General features: G+C 40.5%; 2 protein-coding genes and 2 pseudogenes across 4 annotated transcripts in view; 1 reads left to right on the top strand and 3 right to left on the bottom strand.

Moving 5' to 3' along the window:
* LOC145494812 (uncharacterized) overlaps positions 1–18,582 on the bottom strand; it is a 47,407-nt pseudogene extending 28,825 nt beyond the window's left edge. Inside the window, exons 1-8 of the transcript XR_014050304.1 lie at positions 18,516–18,582; positions 13,867–14,023; positions 11,278–11,486; positions 9,675–10,298; positions 9,084–9,179; positions 7,965–8,255; positions 6,031–6,187; positions 3,901–4,169 (exon numbers count right to left, since the gene is read on the bottom strand). The product of XR_014050304.1 is annotated as an uncharacterized LOC145494812 (transcript). The remainder of the gene's footprint in view (positions 1–3,900; positions 4,170–6,030; positions 6,188–7,964; positions 8,256–9,083; positions 9,180–9,674; positions 10,299–11,277; positions 11,487–13,866; positions 14,024–18,515) is intronic.
* The window catches only part of LOC145480530 (nephrocystin-1-like), a 196,033-nt gene that overhangs the window by 44,341 nt on the left and 124,614 nt on the right, over positions 1–27,078 (bottom strand). The window lies entirely within an intron of this gene.
* LOC145480357 (uncharacterized) lies at positions 1,943–3,510 on the bottom strand (annotated as a pseudogene).
* On the top strand, positions 25,303–25,957 carry LOC145484314 (uncharacterized). The gene has a single exon (XM_081462955.1). It carries the CDS (start codon positions 25,370–25,372, stop codon positions 25,955–25,957), a length of 588 nt encoding a protein of 195 aa, XP_081319081.1. The 5' UTR covers positions 25,303–25,369.

Raw genomic sequence — 27,078 nt, 5'->3', positions numbered from 1 at the left:
TCATTTTATGCCATCCGAGAAGACAGTTCTACAAGCAATGAACCACTACACAGGGAAAACATTTGTGTACTACGTGCTCTTAATGAAGGTGCGTCATAAAGACCCAAATGAATTCAAAAGCCAGGTTATGTCCTTCACAGACATAAAAACAGTTGTCGCAAAGAGGACTTCTGGGGGGTAGAGCTTTGACACAAATATAAATGCCTGTATCTCAAAGAATAGCAAGGGTGCATTAGATGTCTTCTCAATTCGTATTTGATTGTGTTATAGGGAGAGGAAATAACATGCGGGTGGAGCTAGCCGAGAGATTTCTGGAGAGGTAAAAATCCCACCCTGCTTGGCTCACTTCGCTCGCCTTCTTTTTTCACGCTTGTCGGGAGCCTGATTATCCAGGAGTCTACCGGATGCTGACCAAATCTCCCAGTATGCCGGACGGTCACCACTTCTATTTTGGCCGATAATTGGCATTTTCGGTGTAATGCCGATGCTGCGATTGAATCGCCGTTTTTAGGGTCAAGAAGATAAAATTGGTGACGCACTTACTTCTTTTGTCGTGATGCGTGGTTCGTGAAAAAATTCTCCGTGATGCGTGATTTGATAGAAAACTTCAGCGTGACGCATGATTGGTACCCCCCCCCCCGCCTTGCAACCCTCACCATGGGGTTAATTTCAAAATATATTATTTTCTCACCTCCTTTTATTACGAAACGCTTTACATCAGTTCCATACTTGTTAGTGGCCACACAGGTGTAGTTACCTTCTTGCTATAATTTACTGCTTGCAGTGTTTGTTGTGTTCATCACAACTGTAAAGTTCCGTGTCAATGCTACGTATATGGGAGGGGTTCCAATGGCTGAACACTGCACTTGGCTACCTGGCTGTACTCTCACCGCAGCATCTGAAACAATCTTGGGTGGCACTAGTGAAGTAATGTTTTAATTCAGTTAGTGCTTAAAGATTTTTTACTAATTATTAAAAACTGGATCACTGGATAATGCAATTCAAAAGTTTTCATTGGCTTAGCAATCATGGTAAATGAGCAAATATGGTGGGCGTACGCGTAAATTTTTTGGGCCTTTTTACTTTTATCTTAGTTTAGTTTCTATAATTTGGGGGCGTTTATATTAAAACAATTATCCCACTTACGTTTGTTGGATATATGATGATTATAGCCAACTCGGCGCTCTGCGCTTCGTTGGCTATCTACCATCTCATCCAACGCGCTCTCGTGGAATAATTCTTAAATAGCCCATGCAGTTCCGACTTGACCTAAACTTCACAAGTGAGTAAAAATAAATGCACTGTTTCTAACTTGTGTTCCTGTGTCTGTTTTAGTCGTTTAGGAGGGATCTGAATGAAGCGAAGACGGTTTACATTTCGAATATTATCTTGTCTGCCACTTTATAATTTAAGACGCTACGTCTCGAGTTTCCATTATCGTAGTTAATGACGATAATGGAAACTTGAGACGTATTCGGAGCATCAGACTTATTTTCGGACGACCTGAAACAACAGAAATTTCGAAATCCGTCTACTCTCACAGGCTTGTCTGCTCCAGATATTCTCCAGTTCTATTAATCATTTCTTTTGTCCTCTAGTTAAACATTGTTTTTCCAAGGGAGATCCTGAAACGGGTGTCTGTTACCTCTTGCAAAGTTGTCCAATAACGGGTATTAATTAAGGGAATCATCGGGAAGGGTAACTAGACAACTATTTCGGGAAAAAGTGCATATTGTTTTTCAGTTACCTTGTATTATCGATGTTTGTATCTGTGCCTCGTTCAGTGCGACATCGTAAATCTTCATTTCCGCGATTTTCCCTTTGAAATATTTATTAGTGCCATCTTCCTTACATTAATTTTAAACAAATCACATCTTGCTGTAATAGAGGCACAGATTACGTCAAAACGTGGTTTAAGTTGACACAATGATACACACATGTACCTATATTTGTGGAGTAAGGTCAAGCTGCGTGCTCAAAACAACCCGTGAAAAAATTCTAAGAGGTGGCCTTTATTGGCCTTAAAAAGGTACTGCATGTCACTTTTAGCGTGCGAACGTACATGCAGACTTATTTTCGGACGACGTGAAACAACAGAAATAAAGAAATCCGTCTACTCTCACAGGCCTGTCTGCTCTCGATATTCTCCGGTTCTATCAATTATTTCTTTTGTCCTCTGCGAGACACTGCTCTTCGAAGCGGTATCCTAAAACGGGTGCTTGTTACCTCTTACGAAGTTGTCCAATAACGGGAGTTAGATCAATTAAGGGTATACGTATCATCGGGGAGGGTAACGAGACAACGATTTCAGGAAAAAGAGCATATTGTTTTCAGTTACCTTGTATTATCGATGTTTGTATCTGTGCCTCGTTCAGTGCGACATCGTAAACCTTCATTTCCGCGATTTTCACTTTGAAATATTTATTACTGTCATCTTTAACCCCCATTCGAACTACCTGGGAGGCGGTTGCAATCTCATAACCTGTGCCAATGTTTTGGGAGACTCTCAAATGTCCGTTGATATACAGCGAGTTATTTCCGCTGTTGTGATCGTAACTTGCTGTAACATGAACCCACTCTCCAGCTGGAAGAACCTCAGTTGTTATAGTAGGCAGTGTTTTAGAAGAACTGTGTTTGACGATTCGATTAAAGAACTTGCCGTGCTTAATCTTGATGCAGACAGTGCGACCAGAAACTCCGTAGCTGAATAGTGGTCCATCTTGGCCTCCGGGTTGAACCCAGCACATCAGTGTGATTGAGAACCGAGTGTCCAGGCCCCCTTTATTCGGAAACTCGATGTAGCTGCTTGCAGTGCCATAAAACATGTACGCTCCGTCTGGTTCGTTGTAGGGTCCGTTTGTAAGAGCAACATCTCCCAGGATTCCCTTTAGTTGCCTGTTCTCTTTTTCTGCGGCTTTATAGCGAGCATTCAAGGGGTAGAAAGCGATAGGTTCTGGAACAGCTAAGAGTAAAAATAAACCTTTTTTACATCGCCAGAAATAACATGAAAATACGATAGCAGTGGAAACATTCTATAGGACAGGAATTTCCGAGTGGTTTTCTATGGTCATTTTAATCCGCCTTTTGGATTTGACCATTTGGTGTCGAATCTGGTTCTGTACGGGACTCGTATGGTCCTAAAGATAGCTAACGACTGGCCAGGAGGAAAAAGTGAACTTTGTTTCTTGGAGACCCTTCCACTCGACACAAGGTTTATGGATGTTTTATCATGAACACCTTCCTATTATTGGACTAGCACTTATCACGTGACTTGCTCCAAAACTGCCTAACTCCCGATGGCTAGCCTGCGTAGCTGCGGGATTTTGCGCGCAAGAGCTTTTGTTTTGGCGGCGAAATCGAGAGTGAACGCGAGTGGCGAAGCCACGAGGAAATTTGCGAGGAGTCAAGTTAAATTTCACTCGTGGGCTTAGGATCACTCGCTCACGAATCCGGCCACCTACACAGGCTACCCCATGCAGCTTGAACCTGATACTTTCACTTAGCAAGGAATGGAAGGCCTTTCGAGTTTGTGGAGGGAGATAAAAACTCCTTTGGGCACTCACATATTCCACTTGTCTTAAAGGAGGCTATCTCCAGACAAAATTCGAGAATTCCAAGCTTTGTAGGGTGTGTTGCAAAATTTCAAATTTGTATCGTTTTTCAAAGTCATTATCTATGCCTATAGATATCGTGCGATCGTTATTCATTGTATTGACTGATTATCTGTATCAGCTTCTATCGTCCCCAGCACTCACTCTTACAGATACACGTCTACTCCCTCTTATCAGTTTTGGTTTTATAATTGTTTAGGAAATATCTCTCTTCTGTGCCTTAACACGTTTTAAAGTTATTATCTAAATCATAAAAGCATCAAACTCTACATCAATTATCATTTCTTACAGGGTGGCACAACAGCTGAAAACTCCATTAGAAATCCTCTGTTTTGAATATTGCTGTCTGAGTGGAATTTTATCAACGCGTATTTTCCAGATACAAGAACTCTCTTTTCAGTCATGTGACCACAGTACTTGCCAAAAACCCGATTCTTCTCATTGGTAATCTCTAAATAATCTCGGCTGCAAAGAAATGAAACATAAACAAGTGACCTTCTGTAACAAGCGGTCACTTCAACCTGGACCTCAGATTCTTCGTTCCCCTTGACCAGCACTCAAGAACCGAGTGACCCTGGAAAGTACTTATTAGAAATCCAAAAATATCCCACTTCCGGTTGAATTGCACATGCCTAGCTGAAAATCATGTGCCTTAATCAGGTCCCTGTTGTTTTACTTCTGGTCGCCATCATTGTTTTTTTAAAACCAATCAAAATCGAGCCAGCAACAGAATTCTCCAGAGTTACTCGCTTGCGCAGAAAGGAGCAAAGACTCGAGATACGAGCTTGGAGATCACTGGAAAGTGCATCACACATGCGTATGTCAGGTTTTTAACCATAAGTTTGAAATTCCTAATGTGAATGTAGCCAGTCATATTTATTCATTCAGCCATTTTCCTTATGAACAGAGTGTGTACTGAAAGGTTGTGTAACTTCTTACTTGGCAATGTGTTAAGTTAAGTATAAGAGTGCGGTAAGTGTAGCCGACTGCCATTGTAGTTTCTCACTTCATCCTCATTAAAGTAGCGTCGCACTATCTACAATTAGTAAATTTAAACTAGCAAGTAGTTTGGTTGGGTGACTTGTATTCTATCATTCACTAGAACCCGACAACGGCAAGCTCGAAAAGTGTAAAGGTCGGCCGGCACACAGTAAGGACATGTTGCAGGGTCGTGAAGCGGGGACAATCTCATTGGTGTGTACGCATAGACCCATGTTGCAGGGACAGTAAGCAAGCTGGTGCACACGAAGAGGATATTGGTTCATTTCTTTGTTATAGCTGGGACAGCTTGCAAGAGCAGCGTTCACGATGCGACAATTACAACTGGAGTCATTATGTCCCTTCTTCGTGACCGACGAATTCGAACCAGCTGAATTTCATGTCAAATTTTGCGTTGTCCCCACAACATAAATCAATAAATAAGTTACAATATAAAGAGGGACACCACATCAGCCCATGCGGGTCCTCTATCCTGGTCGCATTCGAATTTAGAATGTTGGTTTTTGTGGAGGAAGGAAAGCCGGAGAACCCAGATAAAAACCCTCAGGGGGCGAGAACCAAGAACAAACTCAACCCACATATATATGGCACCGGGTCGGAATCGAACGCCAGCCACATTGGTTGGAGGCGGGCGCTCTCATTACTGCGCCATCCCTGCTCCCTTTTCCGCGCCAGCAAAACTTTCACACTAGGAAAATGTCACTGAAACGTGTCCAACGTGTGCAACGTGTGCAACGTGTGCAACGTGTTCCCCACTGTGTGCCAATCTTAAGAATCTAGATGACTATCTTTTCTTCGCGGTTTCTGTCAAGACTTGATCATTCAAAAAATAATGATGACGACAAAAATAGAATATATATACATATCAAAGCATCTAGTCAGTCTCCGCCATTTCCATGCCATCGAAATGTTTTGATATTGCTTGGTGAAGCCAAATCTTATTGTATGCTTAATTATCTTTAGTAGTTTCAAAGTGATTTCCTTTATTTCGACACGCTGCGAATATAAAATAATAGCCAAATCCTCTCATGTAAAAAAAAAAAAACAAAGGTGTGGTTGACTAGAGACCTTTAACTTGAAGCTATAATTAAGTTTCAGAATTTTTCGTCCCTGTTACTAAAAAGTTATTGAAACTGGAAAGCATTTAATTATTTCTTGTTGGTAAAACAAACTAAATTCAACCTTACGCCACTTTAAGAACTCAAAGTTGTTGAAGGAACTGAACACATGTTCACAGCTGAACAGTTTTCTCCTACACCTTGCCATCAAATAATCAGATTAATACAAATGTGACTTTCCTTGAAAAAAGGGAGGAGATTTTTGCCCATTCAGTCTTTACATTCTGTGGAGAAAGTGATGCAGGTCACTGGACCTCTCCCTTCATTCAAAACTTGTTAACACACTAAAAATCAGTACTTACTCGCAAGATATACTCCCCTCCAGGTAAAGTTTGTTAATGGTAATATTAATCACCATGCCTTGTGGAATAGGAACCGAAGAAATACAATCTGTATTATTTGGGTAGTCGTTCGGATATCCGGGACTTCTGAGTGTATTTTCAATCACTGGACCACACCCTGCATGTAACAAATCAAAATAATAAAAATCCAAACTTTTATCGACTGACTAGTTTTATTCCCTGCCACTGTTTGTTTCCATCGACCCTGAAAAGCCGCATTGGGGAAGTGGTTAATTAAGATATTTCTTTTAATACTTATTATTTAATTATTTCTTTGACTTTTTTTTTTTGGTCTCAGTTTCAGAACCATCAAGTGCCTATCAAGCCACTTCAAGGCACCAAAACACACAGATTCCTTCATCTCATTTTTAACTCGGATAATGATCATGAGGTAGTCATTAATCCGAGATATAGGTATGGATGTGAGGTTCATTCGATCCTTCGATTCCTGTTAGACTTTTTGCAAATCCGCTGACCAGTATGTTAAGGATTCACAGTCGAGTGCACCGCACGATACAATTTATTTATCAAGTGATTTGTTTCAGTAGCAAAGCTTCTTATTCGTGGATCATTTATACGTTCGACAACGCATGCTTTTTTTGTTTTTTTGTTTTTTCTTTAACTTAAAGTTCCCACCGATAAACCAATTCAATTGTTCTTGTTTTTTTTCCATGACCTGGAGGAAAACATCACTTTGTTATGCCATCACGCGCCATCACGTGCCATCACATGCCATTAGATGTCATTGCAAATTGCTTCCAGAGAAACTTCAGATGAATTAACAAAATTTGGTCGCATTTTCATGAGAACATATCAGAAGGATTGTGAACGTGAAACAAATGCGTGCAGGCAGATTTCTCCCTCATCGCGGGAAGGGATACGTACCCCCTCCCTTCGTCTGTTATGACTTACCATAAGTGTGTGTCAAATGGTAGCCACAATTCAGTATGCATGGAGGGTGACAAATGGCTTTTGTGTGATTTTTGATGTCCCCAAAATTAGCAGAGTGATGCGTGATTGACACCAAATTAGTCGCGTGACGCAGACAGGACATCACAACGTAATGTGTGATTTGCTATTTTACAAGTACGTGACACGTGATTTACCATTTAGATTTCCTTGATAGGTGAATGTTTTTGGACCTAGAAGGATACCATTCATTCAAGATCGATAACCGTGGAAGACGTGACATCATTTTCTGTTTTTATTTCTGAAAGAATGTCATCCCAAACGGCTGAAACGATAAGGGACGTTAGTGTTTGGAGTCATTTTATGCCATCCGAGAAGACAGTTCTACAAGCAATGAACCACTACACAGGGAAAACATTTGTGTACTACGTGCTCTTAATGAAGGTGCGTCATAAAGACCCAAATGAATTCAAAAGCCAGGTTATGTCCTTCACAGACATAAAAACAGTTGTCGCAAAGAGGACTTCTGGGGGGTAGAGCTTTGACACAAATATAAATGCCTGTATCTCAAAGAATAGCAAGGGTGCATTAGATGTCTTCTCAATTCGTATTTGATTGTGTTATAGGGAGAGGAAATAACATGCGGGTGGAGCTAGCCGAGAGATTTCTGGAGAGGTAAAAATCCCACCCTGCTTGGCTCACTTCGCTCGCCTTCTTTTTTCACGCTTGTCGGGAGCCTGATTATCCAGGAGTCTACCGGATGCTGACCAAATCTCCCAGTATGCCGGACGGTCACCACTTCTATTTTGGCCGATAATTGGCATTTTCGGTGTAATGCCGATGCTGCGATTGAATCGCCGTTTTTAGGGTCAAGAAGATAAAATTGGTGACGCACTTACTTCTTTTGTCGTGATGCGTGGTTCGTGAAAAAATTCTCCGTGATGCGTGATTTGATAGAAAACTTCAGCGTGACGCATGATTGGTACCCCCCCCCCCCCGCCTTGCAACCCTCACCATGGGGTTAATTTCAAAATATATTATTTTCTCACCTCCTTTTATTACGAAACGCTTTACATCAGTTCCATACTTGTTAGTGGCCACACAGGTGTAGTTACCTTCTTGCTATAATTTACTGCTTGCAGTGTTTGTTGTGTTCATCACAACTGTAAAGTTCCGTGTCAATGCTACGTATATGGGAGGGGTTCCAATGGCTGAACACTGCACTTGGCTACCTGGCTGTACTCTCACCGCAGCATCTGAAACAATCTTGGGTGGCACTAGTGAAGTAATGTTTTAATTCAGTTAGTGCTTAAAGATTTTTTACTAATTATTAAAAACTGGATCACTGGATAATGCAATTCAAAAGTTTTCATTGGCTTAGCAATCATGGTAAATGAGCAAATATGGTGGGCGTACGCGTAAATTTTTTGGGCCTTTTTACTTTTATCTTAGTTTAGTTTCTATAATTTGGGGGCGTTTATATTAAAACAATTATCCCACTTACGTTTGTTGGATATATGATGATTATAGCCAACTCGGTGCTCTGCGCTTCGTTGGCTATCTACCATCTCATCCAACGCGCTCTCGTGGAATAATTCTTAAATAGCCCATGCAGTTCCGACTTGACCTAAACTTCACAAGTGAGTAAAAATAAATGCACTGTTTCTAACTTGTGTTCCTGTGTCTGTTTTAGTCGTTTAGGAGGGATCTGAATGAAGCGAAGACGGTTTACATTTCGAATATTATCTTGTCTGCCACTTTATAATTTAAGACGCTACGTCTCGAGTTTCCATTATCGTAGTTAATGACGATAATGGAAACTTGAGACGTATTCGGAGCATCAGACTTATTTTCGGACGACCTGAAACAACAGAAATTTCGAAATCCGTCTACTCTCACAGGCTTGTCTGCTCCAGATATTCTCCAGTTCTATTAATCATTTCTTTTGTCCTCTAGTTAAACATTGTTTTTCCAAGGGAGATCCTGAAACGGGTGTCTGTTACCTCTTGCAAAGTTGTCCAATAACGGGTATTAATTAAGGGAATCATCGGGAAGGGTAACTAGACAACTATTTCGGGAAAAAGTGCATATTGTTTTTCAGTTACCTTGTATTATCGATGTTTGTATCTGTGCCTCGTTCAGTGCGACATCGTAAATCTTCATTTCCGCGATTTTCCCTTTGAAATATTTATTAGTGCCATCTTCCTTACATTAATTTTAAACAAATCACATCTTGCTGTAATAGAGGCACAGATTACGTCAAAACGTGGTTTAAGTTGACACAATGATACACACATGTACCTATATTTGTGGAGTAAGGTCAAGCTGCGTGCTCAAAACAACCCGTGAAAAAATTCTAAGAGGTGGCCTTTATTGGCCTTAAAAAGGTACTGCATGTCACTTTTAGCGTGCGAACGTACATGCAGACTTATTTTCGGACGACGTGAAACAACAGAAATAAAGAAATCCGTCTACTCTCACAGGCCTGTCTGCTCTCGATATTCTCCGGTTCTATCAATTATTTCTTTTGTCCTCTGCGAGACACTGCTCTTCGAAGCGGTATCCTAAAACGGGTGCTTGTTACCTCTTACGAAGTTGTCCAATAACGGGAGTTAGATCAATTAAGGGTATACGTATCATCGGGGAGGGTAACGAGACAACGATTTCAGGAAAAAGAGCATATTGTTTTCAGTTACCTTGTATTATCGATGTTTGTATCTGTGCCTCGTTCAGTGCGACATCGTAAACCTTCATTTCCGCGATTTTCCCTTTGAAATATTTATTAGTGCCATCTTTAACCCCCATTCGAACTATCTGGGAGGCGGTTGCAATCTCATAACCTGTGCCAATGTTTTGCGAGGCTCTCAAATGTCCGTTGATATACAGCGAGTTATTTCCGCTGTTGTGATCGTAACTTGCTGCAACATGAACCCACTCTCCAGCTGGAAGAACCTCAGTTGTTATAGTAGGCAGTGTTTGAGAGGAATAACGTTTGACGATTCGATTAAAGAATCTGCCTTTGTTAATCCGGATACAGACAGTGTAACCAGAAACTCCGTAGCTGAGTAGTTGTCCATCTTGGCCTACGGGTTGGACCCAGCACATCAGTGTGATTGAGAACCGAGTGTCCAGGCCCCCTTTATTCGGAAACTCGATGTAGCTGCTTGGAGTGCCATAAAACATGTACGCTCCGCCTGGTTCGTTGTAGGGTCCATATGTAATCGCAACATCTCCCAGGGTTCCCCTTAGTTGCCTGTTCTCTTTTTCTGTGGCTTTATAGCGAGCATTCAAGGGGTAGAAGGCGATAGGTTCTGGAACAGCTAAGAGTAAAAAATAAACCTTTTTTGACATCGCCAGAAATAACATGAAAATACGATAGCAGTAGAAACATTCTATAGGACAAGAATTTCCGAGTTGGTTCTCTATGGTCATTTTAACCCGCCTTTTGGATTTGACCATTTGGTGTCGAATCTGCTTCTGCACGGAACTCATATGGCCTCAAAGGTAGCTAACGGCTGGCCACATGAAAAAAGTGAACTTCTTTTCCCGGAGACCCTACCACTCGACACAAGGGTCCTGGGTATTATATCATGAACACTTACCTATTATTGGACTAGAACGTATCACATGACTTGCTCCAAAACTGCTTAACTCCCGATGGCTAGCCTGCGTAGCTGCGGGATTTTGTGCGCAAGAGCTTTTGTTTTGGCGGTGAAACCGAGAGTGAACGTGAGTGGCGAAGCCAAGCCACGAGGGAATTGGAGTGGAGTCAAGTTAAATTTCACTCGTGGGCTTAGGATCACTCGCTGACAAATCCGGCAACCTACGTAGGCTACCCCATGCAGCTTGAACCTGGTACTTTCAATTAGCAAGGAATGGAAGGCCTTTCGAGTTTGTGGAGGTAGACAAAGTTTTTGTTAATTATTTCTTACGTGTTCAAGATAAAAACTCCTTTAGGCACTCACATATTTCACTTGTCTTAAAGGAGGCTATCTCGATGCAAAATTCGAAAATTCAAAGCTTGGTAGGTGTTGCAAAATTTCAAATTTGTATCGTTTTCCAAAGTCATTATCTATGTCTATAGATATCGTGCAATCGTTATTCATTGTATTGATTGATTCTCTATATCAACTTCTATCGTCCCCAGCAGTCACTCTTACAGATACAGGTCTACTCGCTCTAATCAGTTTTGGTTTTATACTTGTTCGAGAAATATCTCTCTTCTGTGCCTCAACACGTTTTAAAGTGATTATCTCAGTCATAAAAGCATCAAACTCCTTATCAATTATCATTTCTTACAGGGTGGCACAACAGCTGAGAACTCCATTAGAAATCCTCTGTTTTGAATTTTGCTGTTTGAGTGGAATCTTATCAAGGCGTATTTTCCAGATACAAGAACTGTCTCTCCAGTCATGTGACCACAGTATTTGCCAAACACCCGGTTCTTCTCATTGGTAATCTGTAAATAATCTCGGCTACAAAGAAATGAAACATAAACAAGTGACGTTCTTTAACAAAGGGTCATTTCAACCTGGAACCCAGATTATTCGTTCCCCTGCTAGCACTCGAGAATCGAGCGACCCTGAAAAGCACTTATTAGAAATCCGAAAATATCCCGCTTCCGGTTGAAACGTGCATTCCTAGCTAAAATCATGTGTCTCAATCAGGTTCCTGTTGTTTTATTCTGGTCGCGTTTATTGTTTTTTTGTTTTTTTTAAACCAATCAAAATCGATCCTGCAAAAGAACTCTTGACAGTCACTTGCTTGCGCAGAATTGGGCGAAGAATCGAGATACGAGCTTGGAGATCACTGGGAAGTGCATCACGCACGCGCATGTCATATTGATTCCTCCAGCCATTTTCCTTATGAGCGGAGTGTGTACTGAAAAGTCGTGTAATTTCTTACTTGGCAATGTGTTAAGATAAGTTTAAGAGTACGGTAAGTGTAACCGACTGTACTATTGTAGTTTCTCACTTCATTCTCGCGCTATAAAATGAGTAAATTTATAGAAGTGTTGTTATGCAAGTATTGCAAGGTTTGGTTCAGTGACTTGTATTCTATCATTCATCAGAACCCGAGAACGGCAAGCGCAAAAAGCTAGTGTAAAGGTCGACCGGCACACACTAATAGGGACATGTTGCGGCATCATGAAGCGGGGACCAGCCCCTTCGCGTGTACGCATAGAACCCATGTTGCAGGGACAGTTAGCAAGCTTGTGCACACGAAGAGGATATTGGTTCATTTCTTTTTTATAGCGGGGACAGTTGGCAAGAGCAGAGCTCACCATGCGAGAATTAAAACTGGGGTCATTACGTCCCTTCTTCCTTACCGACAAATTCGAACCAGCTGAATTTCATGCAACATTTTGCGTTGTCCTCGCAATATAAATAAATACATAAGTTAAAAGTAAATGACAATATTAAGAGAGGAAGCTACCTCGGCCTTAGCTGGTTTCCACGCAGGTCCTCTATCCTGGTAGAATTGGAATTTATAATGTTGGTTTTTGTGGAAGAAGGAAAGCCGGAGAACCCGGACAAAAGCCCTCAGGGTAAGGCGAGAACCAACAACAAACTCAGCCCACATATGGCACCGGGTCGGAATCGATCGCCAGCCACATTGGTGAGAGGTGAGCGCTTTCATCACCGCGCAATCCCTGCTCCCTTTTTCGCGCTAGTAAAACTTTCACACTAGGAATATGTCACTAAAACATGTCCAACGTGTGCAACGTGTCCCTTAGTGTGTGCCAATCTTAAGAATCTAGGTGACTATCTTTCCTCGAGGTTTCTGTTAAGACTTTATCAGTCCAAAAATAATGATGACGATAAAAATAAAACATATATCTGGGCGATTTCACAGAGATATGCCCAATAGGTTTTCGCCTGGATCCGGGCTGTGACCGAATCCAGGTTAAAGTAGTGACTTTAAACCCAGGGGGGCTCCGTCACGGCCAGGCTGGGCACATGGTCCAGGCACTGGCCTATCTGCTGGTGGTTTGCTCGCGGCTAGCTGTCAAAAGCAGTAGGGAGGGGAGGGTGTCTTGTGCTGACACCCCCACCTGACTAGACTTTGAGTTTTCAGTATTAAATAACCTTGATATTGACTATGTTTATGGGTATTTTACTCAGTTGTTTAACCTTGTTTGAGGGTTCTGTGTTGACGTGACATGGCACCCTGCTGCAGAGGTCCATGCCACGTGCATGCGTGACGGGCTAATCTCCTAGCCAGGGGTTGGTCAGATGACTTCTAGCCGGTGGGACTGTCTTTGAGTTAATGCGGGCATGTTTTTGCGATTTCGGGTAGATATACATATTAAAGACTCTACTCAGCCTTCACCATTTTTGATGCCATCGAAATTATTGATATTGCATAGTGAAGCGAAGTCTTATTGCTTACTGCAAGTTGTGTTCCTGAAAGTATGTTAAATTATCTTTAGTAGTTTTAGTGATTTCCTTCGTTTCGACATGCTGCGAATAAAATATAATAACCAAACCCTCGCATGTAAACAAAAACAAAGGTGTGGTTGATTAGGGCCCCTTAACTTACAGCTATAATTTAGTTTCAGAATTTTTCGTCCTTGTTGCTAAAAAGTTACTCAAATTGAAAAACATTCAATCATTACTTGGTGATAAAACGAAGGAAATTCAGCCTTACGCCACTTTAAGAACTCGAAGTTGTTGAAGGAACTGAGCTCATGTTCACAGCTGAAAAGTTCCCTCTTACAACTTGTAATCAAATAATCAAATTAATACAAATATGACTTTCCTTGGAAAAAAAAAAACAGGAGACTTTCGCCCATTCAGACTCTACATTCTGTGGAGAAAGTGATGCAGGTCACTGGACCTCTCCCTACATTCACAACTTGTCAACACACTAAAAATCAGTACTTACTCGCAAGATTTACTATCCTCCAGGTAAATTTCGTTAATGGCGATATTAATCACCATGCCTTTTGGAATAGGAACCGAAGAAACACAATCTGTATTATTTGAGTAATCGTTAGGATATCCGGGACTTCTGAGGGTATTTTCAATCACTGGACCACACCCTGCATGCAACAAACCAAAATAATAAAAAGACAGAGTTGATATCGACTAAATAGTTTTATTCCCTTCAACTGTTTGTTTCCATTAATCCTGAAAAGCTGCATTTAGGGGGAGTGGTAGATTATTATATTTATTTTAATATGTATTTATTTATTTTTTATTATTTCCCTAACCTTTTTTTGTCAGCTTCAAAAACCGTCAACTGCCTATCAAGCCACTTCAAGGCATCAAAACACAAAGATTCCTTCATCTTATTTTTAATTCGGATAAGACTGGAAGAATCGGCTATCTTTAAAACGATGAACGGAGAATCAGAGAATGGGAAAGGGGAACGGGGAACGGGGAATCTTTAAAATGGGAAATCTTTAAATGCGGGGAAGCTTTTAAATGGGGAATCTTTTTTTAAGCGGGAATCTTTAAAAGCGGGTGATTTCGTGTCAACCAGTGTTCCGTCCTTGTTCCTGGTTTTTGTTTCGTTTCCTCACAAACGAAACGGTATTGTTTTCAGTTCAGGGGTGAACTATTTACATAGTAATTTGTAATATCCAATCAGGGTAAAGTTCGTAATTGTTAATGTGAATACGGTGGAAATTCGATCATCGCAACAAAATGTGGCATTCCGAACATTTCAGTTGCTGCTTTATTCGAAAATGGGGAATTATGACTGAAACTCTCGTTTCTCGTTATTAAAATACACAATAAAACTAGACACTGGACTTCTATTCGGATAGTAATGGTGAAAAGAAAGTTTATTTGGAGGTAGAGAGACCGCCAGACCACGCGATTTGTCCACTAATGCGATATTTTAAGCCGATGAAAGCAGTTCGTTTTGCTTAGTTCAACGAAGAAATGGTACTGTTTTCCGTTTAAGAGTGATTTATTGATATAGTGAGTATGAGTATCAGCCAGTAACGCTTGTAATTTACAAGGTAAACATGTTCAACCAAAATAACTTGTTGTTGTTTCGTTTCCTCAGAAACGAAACGGTATTGTTTTCAGTTCAGGGGTGAACTATTTACATAGTGATTTGTAATATCCAACCAGAGTAAAGGTCCTAATTGTTAATGTAAATACGGCGGCAAAATTTCGGTCAAAACTCGGTGTATCGCAACAAAATGTGTCATTTGCAACGTTGCAGTGAAACTCTCTTTTCTCGGTATTATCTTACACAAGAAACCTGCGAACTGGACTTGATAGTGATAGTGAAAAAGAAATATATTTTCGAAGTAGAGACACCGCCACACCACGCGATTTGTCCACCAATGCGATATTTTAAGCCGATGGAAGCAGTTAGTTTTGTTTAGTTCAACAAAGAAACGGTACTGTTTTCCGTTTCAGAGTGATTTATTGCCACAGTGAGTATGAATGTTGTCAGGGTAAACGCTTGCAATTCACAAGGTAAACATGATCAACAAAAAATAACTTCTCGAAACCAAATCTTATTTTCGTGACACGGAAAGAAAAGGAAATTAAAAGGTCATGCAGATAGAAATAATTGGCGACTTAAATGTTCCTAAGTCTTACTGAAACGATGTATTCTAGAGAAACGAAGATATCTGTTTCCGTGCTTGATTTAAATGTGATTATAAGATCACAACTACGGCGATCTAATTTTGGTCAATCAATAACAATCCTGCCCCTATTCTGTGGCTGTTTATGGGAAAAGGACACGCATTTGGCGCGTTTGGACGACACTACAGTTACGATATATTGTGGACGGTAACTAGTTCATCATATTGTAATTTAATTAACGTTGGTATATTGCAAAATAGGCACAATATGGCTTTTTTTATGACGTTTTCTTCACATCGTACGTGTCGACATTTTCCAGATTTAGTTGAATTTCTCGAGTTTTCCGCCACAATTCCAGTAGCTTTCTTAGAGCGCACTTTTAAAAATAAGAAAATTTGTATTTCGACATACCGCGGCATTTCAAGAGCTGGTTTCCATGAAAACACCGATAGCATTTGCATTTTAGCTTCATAATATTCAAGCGAAAGAGGAGGAATAATTGCACAACTGTCGTCACACATGGGGCGTCCTTTTTGAAAAGAAAAATATACTGCGTCACTGACAACGAAACGTAGAGTGCCGCATCCATTCGACTCAAGGACTGCCCGGCACAGAAATGGAAAAATTATGCGTCAAATGCTTTTGCCTCTTAGCTTTATTCAGCCTCACACACAATACTTTGAATTTCTGAAGAATTTGGCGGGGCCGAGCGGCCCGCTTCCCAAAGCACTTACCCTATTTAAGACCAAAGTCTACGATTTTTCTAATCTATTTATGGCCTGACCCTTAAATTAATACCCTGTTTCAGACCTGCCGTAGTTCTCTAGTTCAGAGTGATGTTAAAGGTATTGTGAATGGCTTTAGTTGCTGGTCTTGTCGATAATGATGAAAAAAGTAGCTTCTTCTAAAAAAACCTACCTAATTCAAGACTAAAGTGCAAAAGCCATACCCAGTGTGACACCAAAATGACCAAAATGGATACTCTACGTTTGACTAAAATGTCTAAAAAAACATGTCCCTCTGACGCTGGCCATATCCATATAGCCGATATACGGGAACACCCCCCGCTCTCCCCTAGGGCAGATTCAAAGTGAAGTATCGCAAGTAAATACATTTCGAAGCGCGTTGACTGTAATTAACAATTATTCACCGAAGTGGAGGTAAATATCCATCACTTTCACCGACACTGAGGTGAATAATTGTTTTAGTATATACCACACAAGCTGAATAATTAGCAGACCAAAACTTTATTTTATGTGTGACAAGCGGTCGGAAATTTTAAAATCTCTCGGACCGGCTGCTCGGTGGTGAATAGTACTTGCTAATCACCTCGGAGTTGACCAATCAGAGCGCGTGAAAAGCACTATTCACTTGTGTGGTATATACTAATAACTGATACATGTGTAGACAACTTAAATTAATTATCCCTTGCTCTTTTACAATAGGTTAAGTACTAAACCTCACCTGGACGAAAACCCCAGGCTCTGGCAACTGAGTAGATCAGTGCGGTGCAAAGCGGCGTATTAGCACATATCCCCCATGCACAAGATCAAAACCCCAGCCTTTCTCAGACTTTGAATATCTTTCCGGAAACGAAACACTATTTCTTTCTGAGAAATACCTTCCTGTTGTGATAAAAATGGCTCCAAAAGACCCTTCCCCTATCACATCTTGTTCGCCGAGATCATTCCACTTAAACTGTGGAAGACCTTCAAAGCGACCGATTCTTTCTGCTTTAAAGTGTATGCAATGGGCACTTTGAAATTGTCTTCGCATGACTGGATGGCGTAGGAAGAGGTATCATGAAGCTCACAATGACAGATTATACGCGAAATTCGACGCCACATCGTTCGAGCATCGAGCATCGAATTATTTATCGCTGGTTCTCAGTGTCACGCCGTTCAAAATAAATCAAAATAAAAATCAAAACAGTTCAAATGATAAAGTCCAGAATCTTGAAGAGAAAGAAGGCAAATATGCAAAGACTTTCGCCAATATTCAGGTCACAGCAATGTTTCTTACGCAAGATATGCGGAGAAATTTTTTACCCAAATCTATAGAGATTTTGATGGAGACGCCATGCTGGCGCCCATCCGGATGGCGGTCGGAAACCAACAGAAACATGTTTCACTGAGTTTTGCTACAAAAGCGTGAATTCATCTCTCCAGGAACTCAAAAACATTTTTAAAATAATACTTTTTCTAATGCATGAACTGTTCAGATAGCCAAATTCCCCGAAATAAGTCACTCTTTTAACCAACATGACAGCTTTCTTGCCCGTCACGTAAATGCCGCGTCACGCAAAAGCTTAGAAATTCACCTGGGAAATCAGTAGCATTTAACCAAAAAATGCTAATGAGGCCCTTGTAATAAGAACTACCGGAGGAAGCCTTTTCGCGCAAAAAGTCGATGCCCTATGAGGATTATGACACCTAACTGTTTTATTAACTTTTATACCTTTTTTTCAAATAACCCGCGCGCGTTTTAAGTTTTTACTTTCATTTTCTGGGAAATGTTAGATTTTATAGCGACCCTTTTATTTTGCTAAAAAAAGAAAAATTCGACAAAAGTAGCACACTCAAGTTATTGTGTAACCTTAAGAATTAGATTATGAGCTCGAGATTTCCATCCCATGATAGTTTACAAGGGCGCACCCCGAGTCAGCTGTCACGAGTGGAATTCGAGAGCGAATAATCTGTTTTACTATAAATTAAATGTACTAGTCGTTCGAAACTGTCTATTACTACATTTCTTTCATTTGATTTAATTTTTTCATACAACGATTCCTCTTCTTCCGTTACATCTGTTACAATTAACTGCGACAATAGGCTATTTTGCTAATGCAAATATTTCCTTGTTCCATTTCCTTGCGGTGGCAAAAAGTGATCACTCCGCCAAAAATGGCCTCAAATTTTGGCCCCATAAGGGACTGGAGCTGGCATTAGCACAAAGATGGCATATCGACATAGGGTTTCTGCTTACCTTGTGTTGCATGAGCACCTTCCTTATCATTCAACAATAGCAAGAGCACTAAGAAGAGCATTTTCATGATGTAGAAGTTTTTTTTGTCTCACAATCTGCTGCCTTTTATTTGTTAATTGCCATTTCTGCAGAGAAATGATTATCAAATTAACTGGGAGAACGCCGGCCTGTCAAAGATTCTTGGGGAGGGGGAGGGGGCAACCGTGTCAGTTGCTACGTGTGATTAAAAAAACACGCCAAGAATATAAGATTTTTGCGTCAAATGGTTTTCAGAGAGGCCCTGCATACCAATAAAGCTAATAGTTAAAAGTCTAAAAACGTTAGTTATTCTACATTCACAAAGTTAAAGTTCAGAATTTGTAAATTATCAAATAAAATTAAGAAAATGTTGGAACTATTCCTAATTCCAATCAGTCGTCAAATGGAAAAGTTGGACCAAGCATTTCACTTTCAAGGAGAAGGTCACACCAACAACCTTATATTTTTTGTCTTCGCCTATAACAAGTAAACATTCAAGCTTTTTCACTCTCTGATGTTTCAGCCTCTGAAGTTCCCGCTATCCTGAAGAAATTCTTCTTGAAAGAAGGGACTTCGGGGCCCGCCATTGTGAAACTGTCTTGGCAGCTAGGCCGTATTCATGTGACGTCATTTCGTCTGACTCGAATTTGGCGGGAAGGAAGAGAAAACCTGAAACTGACTTGGCATCCTTCACAAGGTCAGCAAAATCTATTTATTCCAAGCGATTATCTACTTCACTATCTTCAATGCCATCATTTTGGAGTTTGGAGCATGTTTGGCTCAAAATAATATGGCTCAACAGTAGCCATATCCCAAAGTGGTTGTTGAAAGGCTTGTCTGAAGCCATTTGGACAAAATCTCTCGGACTAAATTACGTCACGAAAATGCAGCCTGGTTGTTGAGTACCGTTCAAAATGGCGGCAACGATGTTCGGATTTTGGGCTTCTTTGGAGACGAATTTCAAAAGGAAAAGCTGCACTTTAGAGGCTGAAACATAGTGCTGGGTTTTTATTAGCGTTGACAAAAAATATACATCTTTTGGAGTGACCTTCTCTTTTAATAATTATTTTCCAAGGTTACTTATTTCAAATCTTGGAATCATCAGCATTTAATTAAAACGTCTGAGTGATAGTAGCTATTTTATAAAGAGTTAAAATAAGGACTAAAAGACTCAAAATTTCAGTGGAATGGGAATTTCGATTTCTTAATATCCTGTCACAAAGTCAACCGTAATTGTAATCCACTTGTAAGCCAGCTTCTTCCTCAAAATACTTGTTCTATTTTGTTCTGTACATGTACAATCTCTTACTTTTTTAATGTATATATTCCAATTTATTGGTATCTTTGGTGGCATTCGCAGTGGACAGTTAGGGAATGTAACTTTCGATAATCAGCGTGGACAGTATCCCTTTAAGAACGGAGCGATCCTATAGATCGTTTTCACTGACACGCCGAATAAAAAAATAAATCGCAAACCATTCAGTGGATAAAGTCAAGAAATTGTGATCTTATAGAAGACACTTCTCCAAGTTTTAGGTTTGTGCGTCTTCCCGACTGCCGGATATTTGTAGAAATGTTTCCCAGAAATTTACAGAGCCCAGTATGGAAACGCCATGTTGGTGCACTTTTGTGGTGCACAAATATGGCGGCCGGAAAATAGTGTAAACATCTGAAACTGACTTTGGCTATCTAGGCGACTGATTATCTGTACTGAACAAACAAACATTTACATATGCACTTTCCCAATGATCTAACTTCTAAAAAAGCTAAAAATCGTGAGAAAGGTATATATTTTGCGACAAATGCAATTGTAGCTTTGCGTCACGCACCATCATAACTCTGAAATTCAAAATACGCTAGTTTTTAAACGAAGCACACTATTGAGCTGTAACATTGTAAACAGATATAAATCTACCCCCTCTAATGCCTGATGGGGAAAAACTTTGGTGGCTCTTTAATTTTGGAGTTTAGAAAATGATGACGTCATATGTAAACGATCTATATAAGAAGGCTGAGGTGTTCAGCCTGCCAATCACAAATCCCAACGGACAACCAACGCTCCCATTTGGTTGCCTTATTCACTCAGGTCTAATTTTAGCGCGGTGCCACAAAATTCTGCAGAGCGACGGGTGTAATTTTCTGTCTTATTTTACAAGTAAGCAATGCCTTTTGAACTGAATGAACGATAGCTTCAAAAGAAGAGTTTACAAAGAAAATTGACTTTTTTAATTTCAACTTCATAATTTTGTTCCTCCACTTGCGGAAGCCTGTCGTATGAATTCGAGCTGTTCACTCAAATTTATAACATGGCGTCTCTAGTTCTTTTGACGCCAGGTGTCTTTGCTCCTTCGAGGATTAACGCGGCTGAGGAATAAGTTTGGAAACTAAAACTCGTAAAACCCCAGATACAAGCAGACTGCGAAGTAATATGTTATATCTACGGTAATATGGTTATTCATCAGCCAGTTAGCTGAAAGAAATTCAACAAGGTGAACATTGGCTGCTGTTTTACCGTCTTGCTGCTAAAATTCAGTCGGCCTTTTAGAAACGCAAATTTTATTTTCACTGCATTCAGTCATGAGTCTTCCTTCTCCTTTCTAACGTCAATATTCACGCAAAATTCCACTTTGCCATTTTTCAAGTTCTCTTCTTTCTTCGTAGTACTTTTTGTTTGCAATTTCTTTGCTCTGAATATAGAATAGCTTGAGGAATAAGCCAACGTTGTTTAATTTGCATTTTGCTTGCACGTACCATCATAACGCTCATAAATCTGAATGATGTTAAGTATCCCACCAAAATCCGTCTCTGTTCACAGGCTAACCAAAATCACCTGTTTCGAGATTTGTTTTCGTTCTCGGCATGCTGAGATAAATGAAAACCGATAGCTCATTGATCGCAGGCATCAGCTTTGTCAGTTTAGTTAGCGACGAAATTTGAATGTTCCGTGAAGTGACGAAGATAGTACGTTGTTTTTGTTCTTCCAAAGGCATCTTCTAAAGTGTTAATATAAGTTTTATTTTCACTGTATTTTTATTATTTACCTTATAGTATTCTACATAAATGACTCCGTTGTTTTAACGAAAGAAACGCTATAATCTCAACGACTTCTGTTGTGCGACCGTTATTAGGGCTTTCCACCATTACATCAAAAGCCAACAGGTGGCGTGTCCTTGCCTTTTATAGGATCGCTCCGTGTTCAAAACCTTGAAATTACAAGGTTTTCATGTCTTTGATATTAAAAAACTTTTCTATTCTATTTCTCTATTGCTATGTGTTTCGCTTTACAGAAACTTGCGACACAGATAAATGATATGCTCCAAAGTGGCCGCAAATTCTATGATCAGGGAAGAAAGATACCCAAGAAATGCTAAAAGAGAAACACGAACTAAAAGCTGTGTTTCTATAACTTGTGCAAGTTAAGGAGAACACGGAAAAATTGCTGAAACAGTCGCTTGCGACTTCTTGTTCTCATAACATTTCTTGCTTTCCTAGACTTCCACTTGTGATTCTACAATTTAATTCAAACCAGAGAAAATTTTCTGTACTTATACATGCTTGTGATGTAAAGAAACATCATGCTCACCTGAATATTCCACGAGATAAAATAAGAGGGAACCTCAAGCAATAAAATAATCGCAGTAAGCAGGGAAGAGGAAAAATATAAAACATACCCAAAAACACGACAGTGGCGTAATAAGCTGATAGCAGCTGGCGAATAAGTTAATTGGGAGCGGAAAGAGGGATGGGACTAAATGCCATAAACAGACATCCCCGTGTCATCTATCGAGATGTAATGAATACAGATAACTTTACCTGATGTGTGCCTTTTGTTAAGACAGAATTAACGTTAATGGTTATTAAGAGCAATCGTCCCAAAATTTCGCCTGGACTATGCAAAATGAAAAAATCGAAAATTCCCAAACTTTGCCAGAATATAGGTCTGGATGAACTATTTCTAGAAAAAATACTTTAAGTTCGATTAGATTTTTACTTTACGCGAACGGCGAAAAAAATCGCTTTGGCGGCTCTCGCATCAGTTTCACGAGCTCCAAACAACGCATTATTTGAGCTTCGCTTAAAAATAAGCAAAACGGTAAATCTGAATATCTTAATGAAAAGAACACATATTTACGAAAGTCTGAAATGTTATTTGTCCGATTCCATCGCAAACTGAATTTTTGGGCGATTTTTTCAATATTTCACTCATTTCGGCGCCCAGAGAAAAAAGCAGAATTGAGAGGGTAAAAGAGCGCCTTGGTACATGGCATGGAGTTACGTCAAGTTAATCCAGCGAAAGAACAGGGTTTCTTCTTCAAATAGCTGCAATAAAATTTTTGGGCTACTTAAAATACGAAATTTTAGGGCGCCAGATAAAGGTGGCACAAAGGACAAAACACGCTATTCCTTGTCACGCAATTAGAGTTGAAAAATCAACAAAGCGCTCGTGGAAAAGACAATAGGTCAGTTTTTTTGGCGAAAAATCGTTACTATTCCGAATAAAAAGCTACTTTCTGTCAATATTTGTCTTGTCTGCTGCTCAGGTTGCCTGAAATTTAAACTTTTAGTGATTATTTTTCGAAGCAAAATACAAAATCCTCATGTTTTGAACGGCCGAGGACGGATACAATTTGCAAATTGTAACAAACCGTAAAATCGATACTTTGTCGTATTTATACTTCAATTTGAGTATTGTAGTTAATCTGTGCATACCATTTATCAGCGCCAAGCATGGACTGCATGTGTATTGGCTTCACAAGTTGTTTTCATTAACTGCCCCCCGCTGCTCGCGAAATGTTCAAACACTTAAGTTTGCGAAACAGGCGGCCAGGCCACAATTGCACGGGCACAAATACTCGTCCTTTATATTCATGGCACACGGCAATTTTGTTTGGGAACCTCACATTATCCTTGAATTCTTTTTTAAGAGACTTTTTTTCCCCTTTATTCTCCTCCTCTTCTATTTCATTTACTAATCGTGACTAATCTGTTGACACATGTTTTCACGCTTCATCAGATATGCTTTCAAAGCTTATCTGATCAGTTGTCTGCAACTTCTTGACTTCTTCTGAACCTCACATTATCCTTGAATTCTTTTTTAAGAGACTTTTTAAGAGACTTTTTTCCCTTTATTCTTTATTCTTCTTGATTAGTGCAGAACATTTAATATGTTTACTTGTAATGTTATTGCGCTTTTACTTGTACTCGTAAAGTTATCCTGCTTTTAAAGCTCTAAGCTGCCCAAATTTTAATAGATGGGAAGAAAATTTACACCTGTGTATAATCCTGTGCGTCTGGGAATCATCAAGTACTTAGCACACAATGACTGACACGAACACTTTAATTTTGCTTTCGATATCCACAAATAAACGCTTAAAACCGCCCACCAACACATAATCAGATTACGTCAGAGTCGATAATCTGTACCGCGTTTGTACAGTTGCATGATATAATGGCAACCTGTGGCTACTCTGAACTTGTTAGAGGGCCGTGTGGATGCACGCAGTTCCAACCCGGCAAATGCTGTGTGTGAAACGATAGAAAGATGCTGAAGAAACATCAAGAGTCAGTTGAAGGTTTTCGACTGCTTTGATTCAACTTTGCAAACGGAGGCAGATCTTCTTCTCTTGTAAATATTTCTCACAAATTGTGTAGAGGTTATGCAAGGTATAAACAATGAAATAAGTCGAGATGGTTACTGAAGTAACGCAATGCCTTGTAGTTTTGCTACGGTTTTTCCCCGGATTATGCACGCACCTGTCACTGGACACTACTAATACTAGCTAGCAAAAGAAGAGGTCGCAAGATGAGGATTATTCTTTAATTGCATGCAAATAAACTCACCATCACAAGGTGAAGATGATCCACGTTACCAGGCGCTCGTCCCAGATTCCTCTCGTACCGACCTTTCTGTTACTCCTCCCTGCTTGGACACGGCATTAGACTAAAATATTCTAGTCCCGAACCCCATCGGGCAAAGCAAGGGCAAAAATGTACTAATCCCCCGTCTCCCTGGGAATGCAAAGGTAAAAAAACATGAATTATCCCCCACTCCCTTGAGAAGAGCAGAGAGTCAAAGCCCCCACAAAGCCCCACCCATGCCCCATGTTTTCCTGGGTTGGGGTTTGGGGGGTTTCTAGTGACAAGTGAATTATATTTCCCCAAGAGAAAATGATCTCTTGATTTGCCTCATTAGCAAAAGCGAAAACGAACTTTTTTTCAAGAAAGGATTACCAGTCAGATGTACAGAATTTCGCGGATCAGTTATGAAACCCTCTGCGCAGATATAAGGTATATAGGTGGTTGAAACGCACGCTCTAAGTGATCCTAGAGAGGACTGCCTCCATGTGGCGTGTGACCTTTCCATGACAAGTGCTGTCCTTCTTGTGACCAGCTGGAATCCATAATGATGGAAATTGAGTCTTCATTAAGATCCTCCGAGTTGAGACCGCGATGACTTGATGTACACACTTCGACAAGCCTATCAGGCAATAGACCCTTTTACAGTTGTCTGCTCAGTGACATGGCCTTTGGATGACAGCGAGGCTAGAGTTGACCTTGTTTTGATACAGACCTCACTGCTTTTGTTGTGTAAAAAAAGTTGTTCTGATGCTAACTAGGTGTATTTACATGACAAAAGCAGTGAGGTCTGTATCAAAACAAGGTCAACTCCAGCCTTGCTGCCATCCAAAGGCCAGGTCACTGAGCAGACAACTGTAAAATGGTCTATTGAATCATGGACGGCTCATCAGCTGAGATCAATTCAGCAGGACAAGTCAAGAACGAATCTTCTGGAAAACCTGGAAACGTCTTCAATTCTCATCACACAGGACTGGGCCATGAAGTTCCTGCCACAAAAGTACAGGGAAACGCAAGCTGAGTGGTTTGCCAAAAGAGGGATTTCTTGGCGCATTAGTGTTGTTGCCCGTAAGATTGCTGACAAGCTGCAGCACCAAGCGTTTGTTCACATAGTCGAGAATTGCAGTCAAGACAGCAACGCGGTGGTCTGCATCATACAACACACACTCCAAGAACTCAAGAAAGAACATCCGGAGATTACAACTGCCTTTCTCCGACAAGACAACGCCGGGTGTTACCACAGCTTCACCATGTTAAATGCTTGTCGACTTATGAAAGAAGCGACTGATAACAAAGTTGAGAGAGTGGACTTCAGCGACCCGCAAGGCGGTCAGGGTCCATGCAACAGAAGAGCAGCAACGATCAAAGCACATCTTATTCGCTACATTAATGAAGGCCATGATTTACTCTCTACGGATGATCTAAAACAAGCTATTCTACCTCATGGTGGTGTCAGAGGTGTCCGAGTTACCTGGATTGATTCCACAAAGCAGCGTCCAATCTCGTTGCAGGGGAAACTGGAAGGAGTGAGCAACTTAAATAATTTCATTATAGAGAGGAATGTCTGACTGTATGGAAAGCATTTGATGTGGGAGAAGGAAAGACCATACCATGGTCTCAGTTGCAAGGCAAAGATATTTTTTACTTACTTTTACCAAATTTTTATTTTCTCGCGCGCTTTTTTTTTCGAGTCACGCTCGACGGACTAAGTAAGGGCTGCTCGTAGTATATCAGGGTTACCGCTAATGTAATTAATTGAAGAATCTTAGGTTCGGTTTATACCCTTATTACTGAAGGCGCTTTTATTTCAAATGTCATTGCCACAAAATGCAACAAAATCTCGTTTCTTGTGCTATAAGTTAGTTGTTTTTTATGCTCTCTTTTCTTTAGTCCAAATGGGTTCAGTGAAGGATCCAGTATTCCCCGAGAGTTCCTTTTCTCCTGGAGACTTCCAAGACATCTCTTTGTTTGACAACACGCAGTCTCCTGTCGAAGACAATCCAGAAAACACCGTTCAAGGAGAGCAGAACATTGCGTCCGCTGACAACGAGCACGCTGGTCTTTTTTCCTGTCCAGTTGAAGGATGCGTGAGTACTTTTCAGCGTCATTGTAACCTGGAGCGGCATATGCATTATGGCAAGTGCACATTTGTAGAGGACTGACACTCGCTTCTCGACAAGGCAAAGATTATTTACGCTGAAAAACTACAGGAAGCATCAAGCGCACAGCCATTTATTGCCCATTCTGAGCTTTCAGAGCAAAGTGTTCAGGCGTTATCGCAGGGCTGGGCATTGCGATCTACGAAAGAGGCTGCCCGTTTCAGTGCTAAGCGCGCAGAAGGCCTACCTAGACGAGAAATTTAAAATAGAGAACAGACAGGATTCAAAGCAGACCCCGCACAGGTGGCTCAAGATATGAGACATAGAAAACATGAAGACGGGAGCGGCAGACTCACTGTAGATGAATTCCTAGCCCCACAGCAAATAAAATCTTATTTTTCAAGAATGGCGGCGAAATTCAGGCAAGAAAGTCACGACGTTGCAGACGAGTGGGACGGTCAAGCTGCTGCAGAGCAAGATGCGTACTCCTCCGCCCGTGCGCACATTTTTGAAGAGTGTCGGCTGATCCACCCGATCACTTACGATACATACAATCTCTGTGAACTGTACTCAAGAAATAAGCTAACCAA

This window comes from Orbicella franksi, chromosome 1 (assembly GCF_964199315.1).
Source record: "Orbicella franksi chromosome 1, jaOrbFran1.1, whole genome shotgun sequence".
Taxonomy (NCBI): Eukaryota; Metazoa; Cnidaria; class Anthozoa; order Scleractinia; family Merulinidae; genus Orbicella; species Orbicella franksi.
The sequence above is the reverse complement of the archived record's forward strand: the minus strand, read 5'-3'. Positions and strand labels throughout refer to the sequence as shown.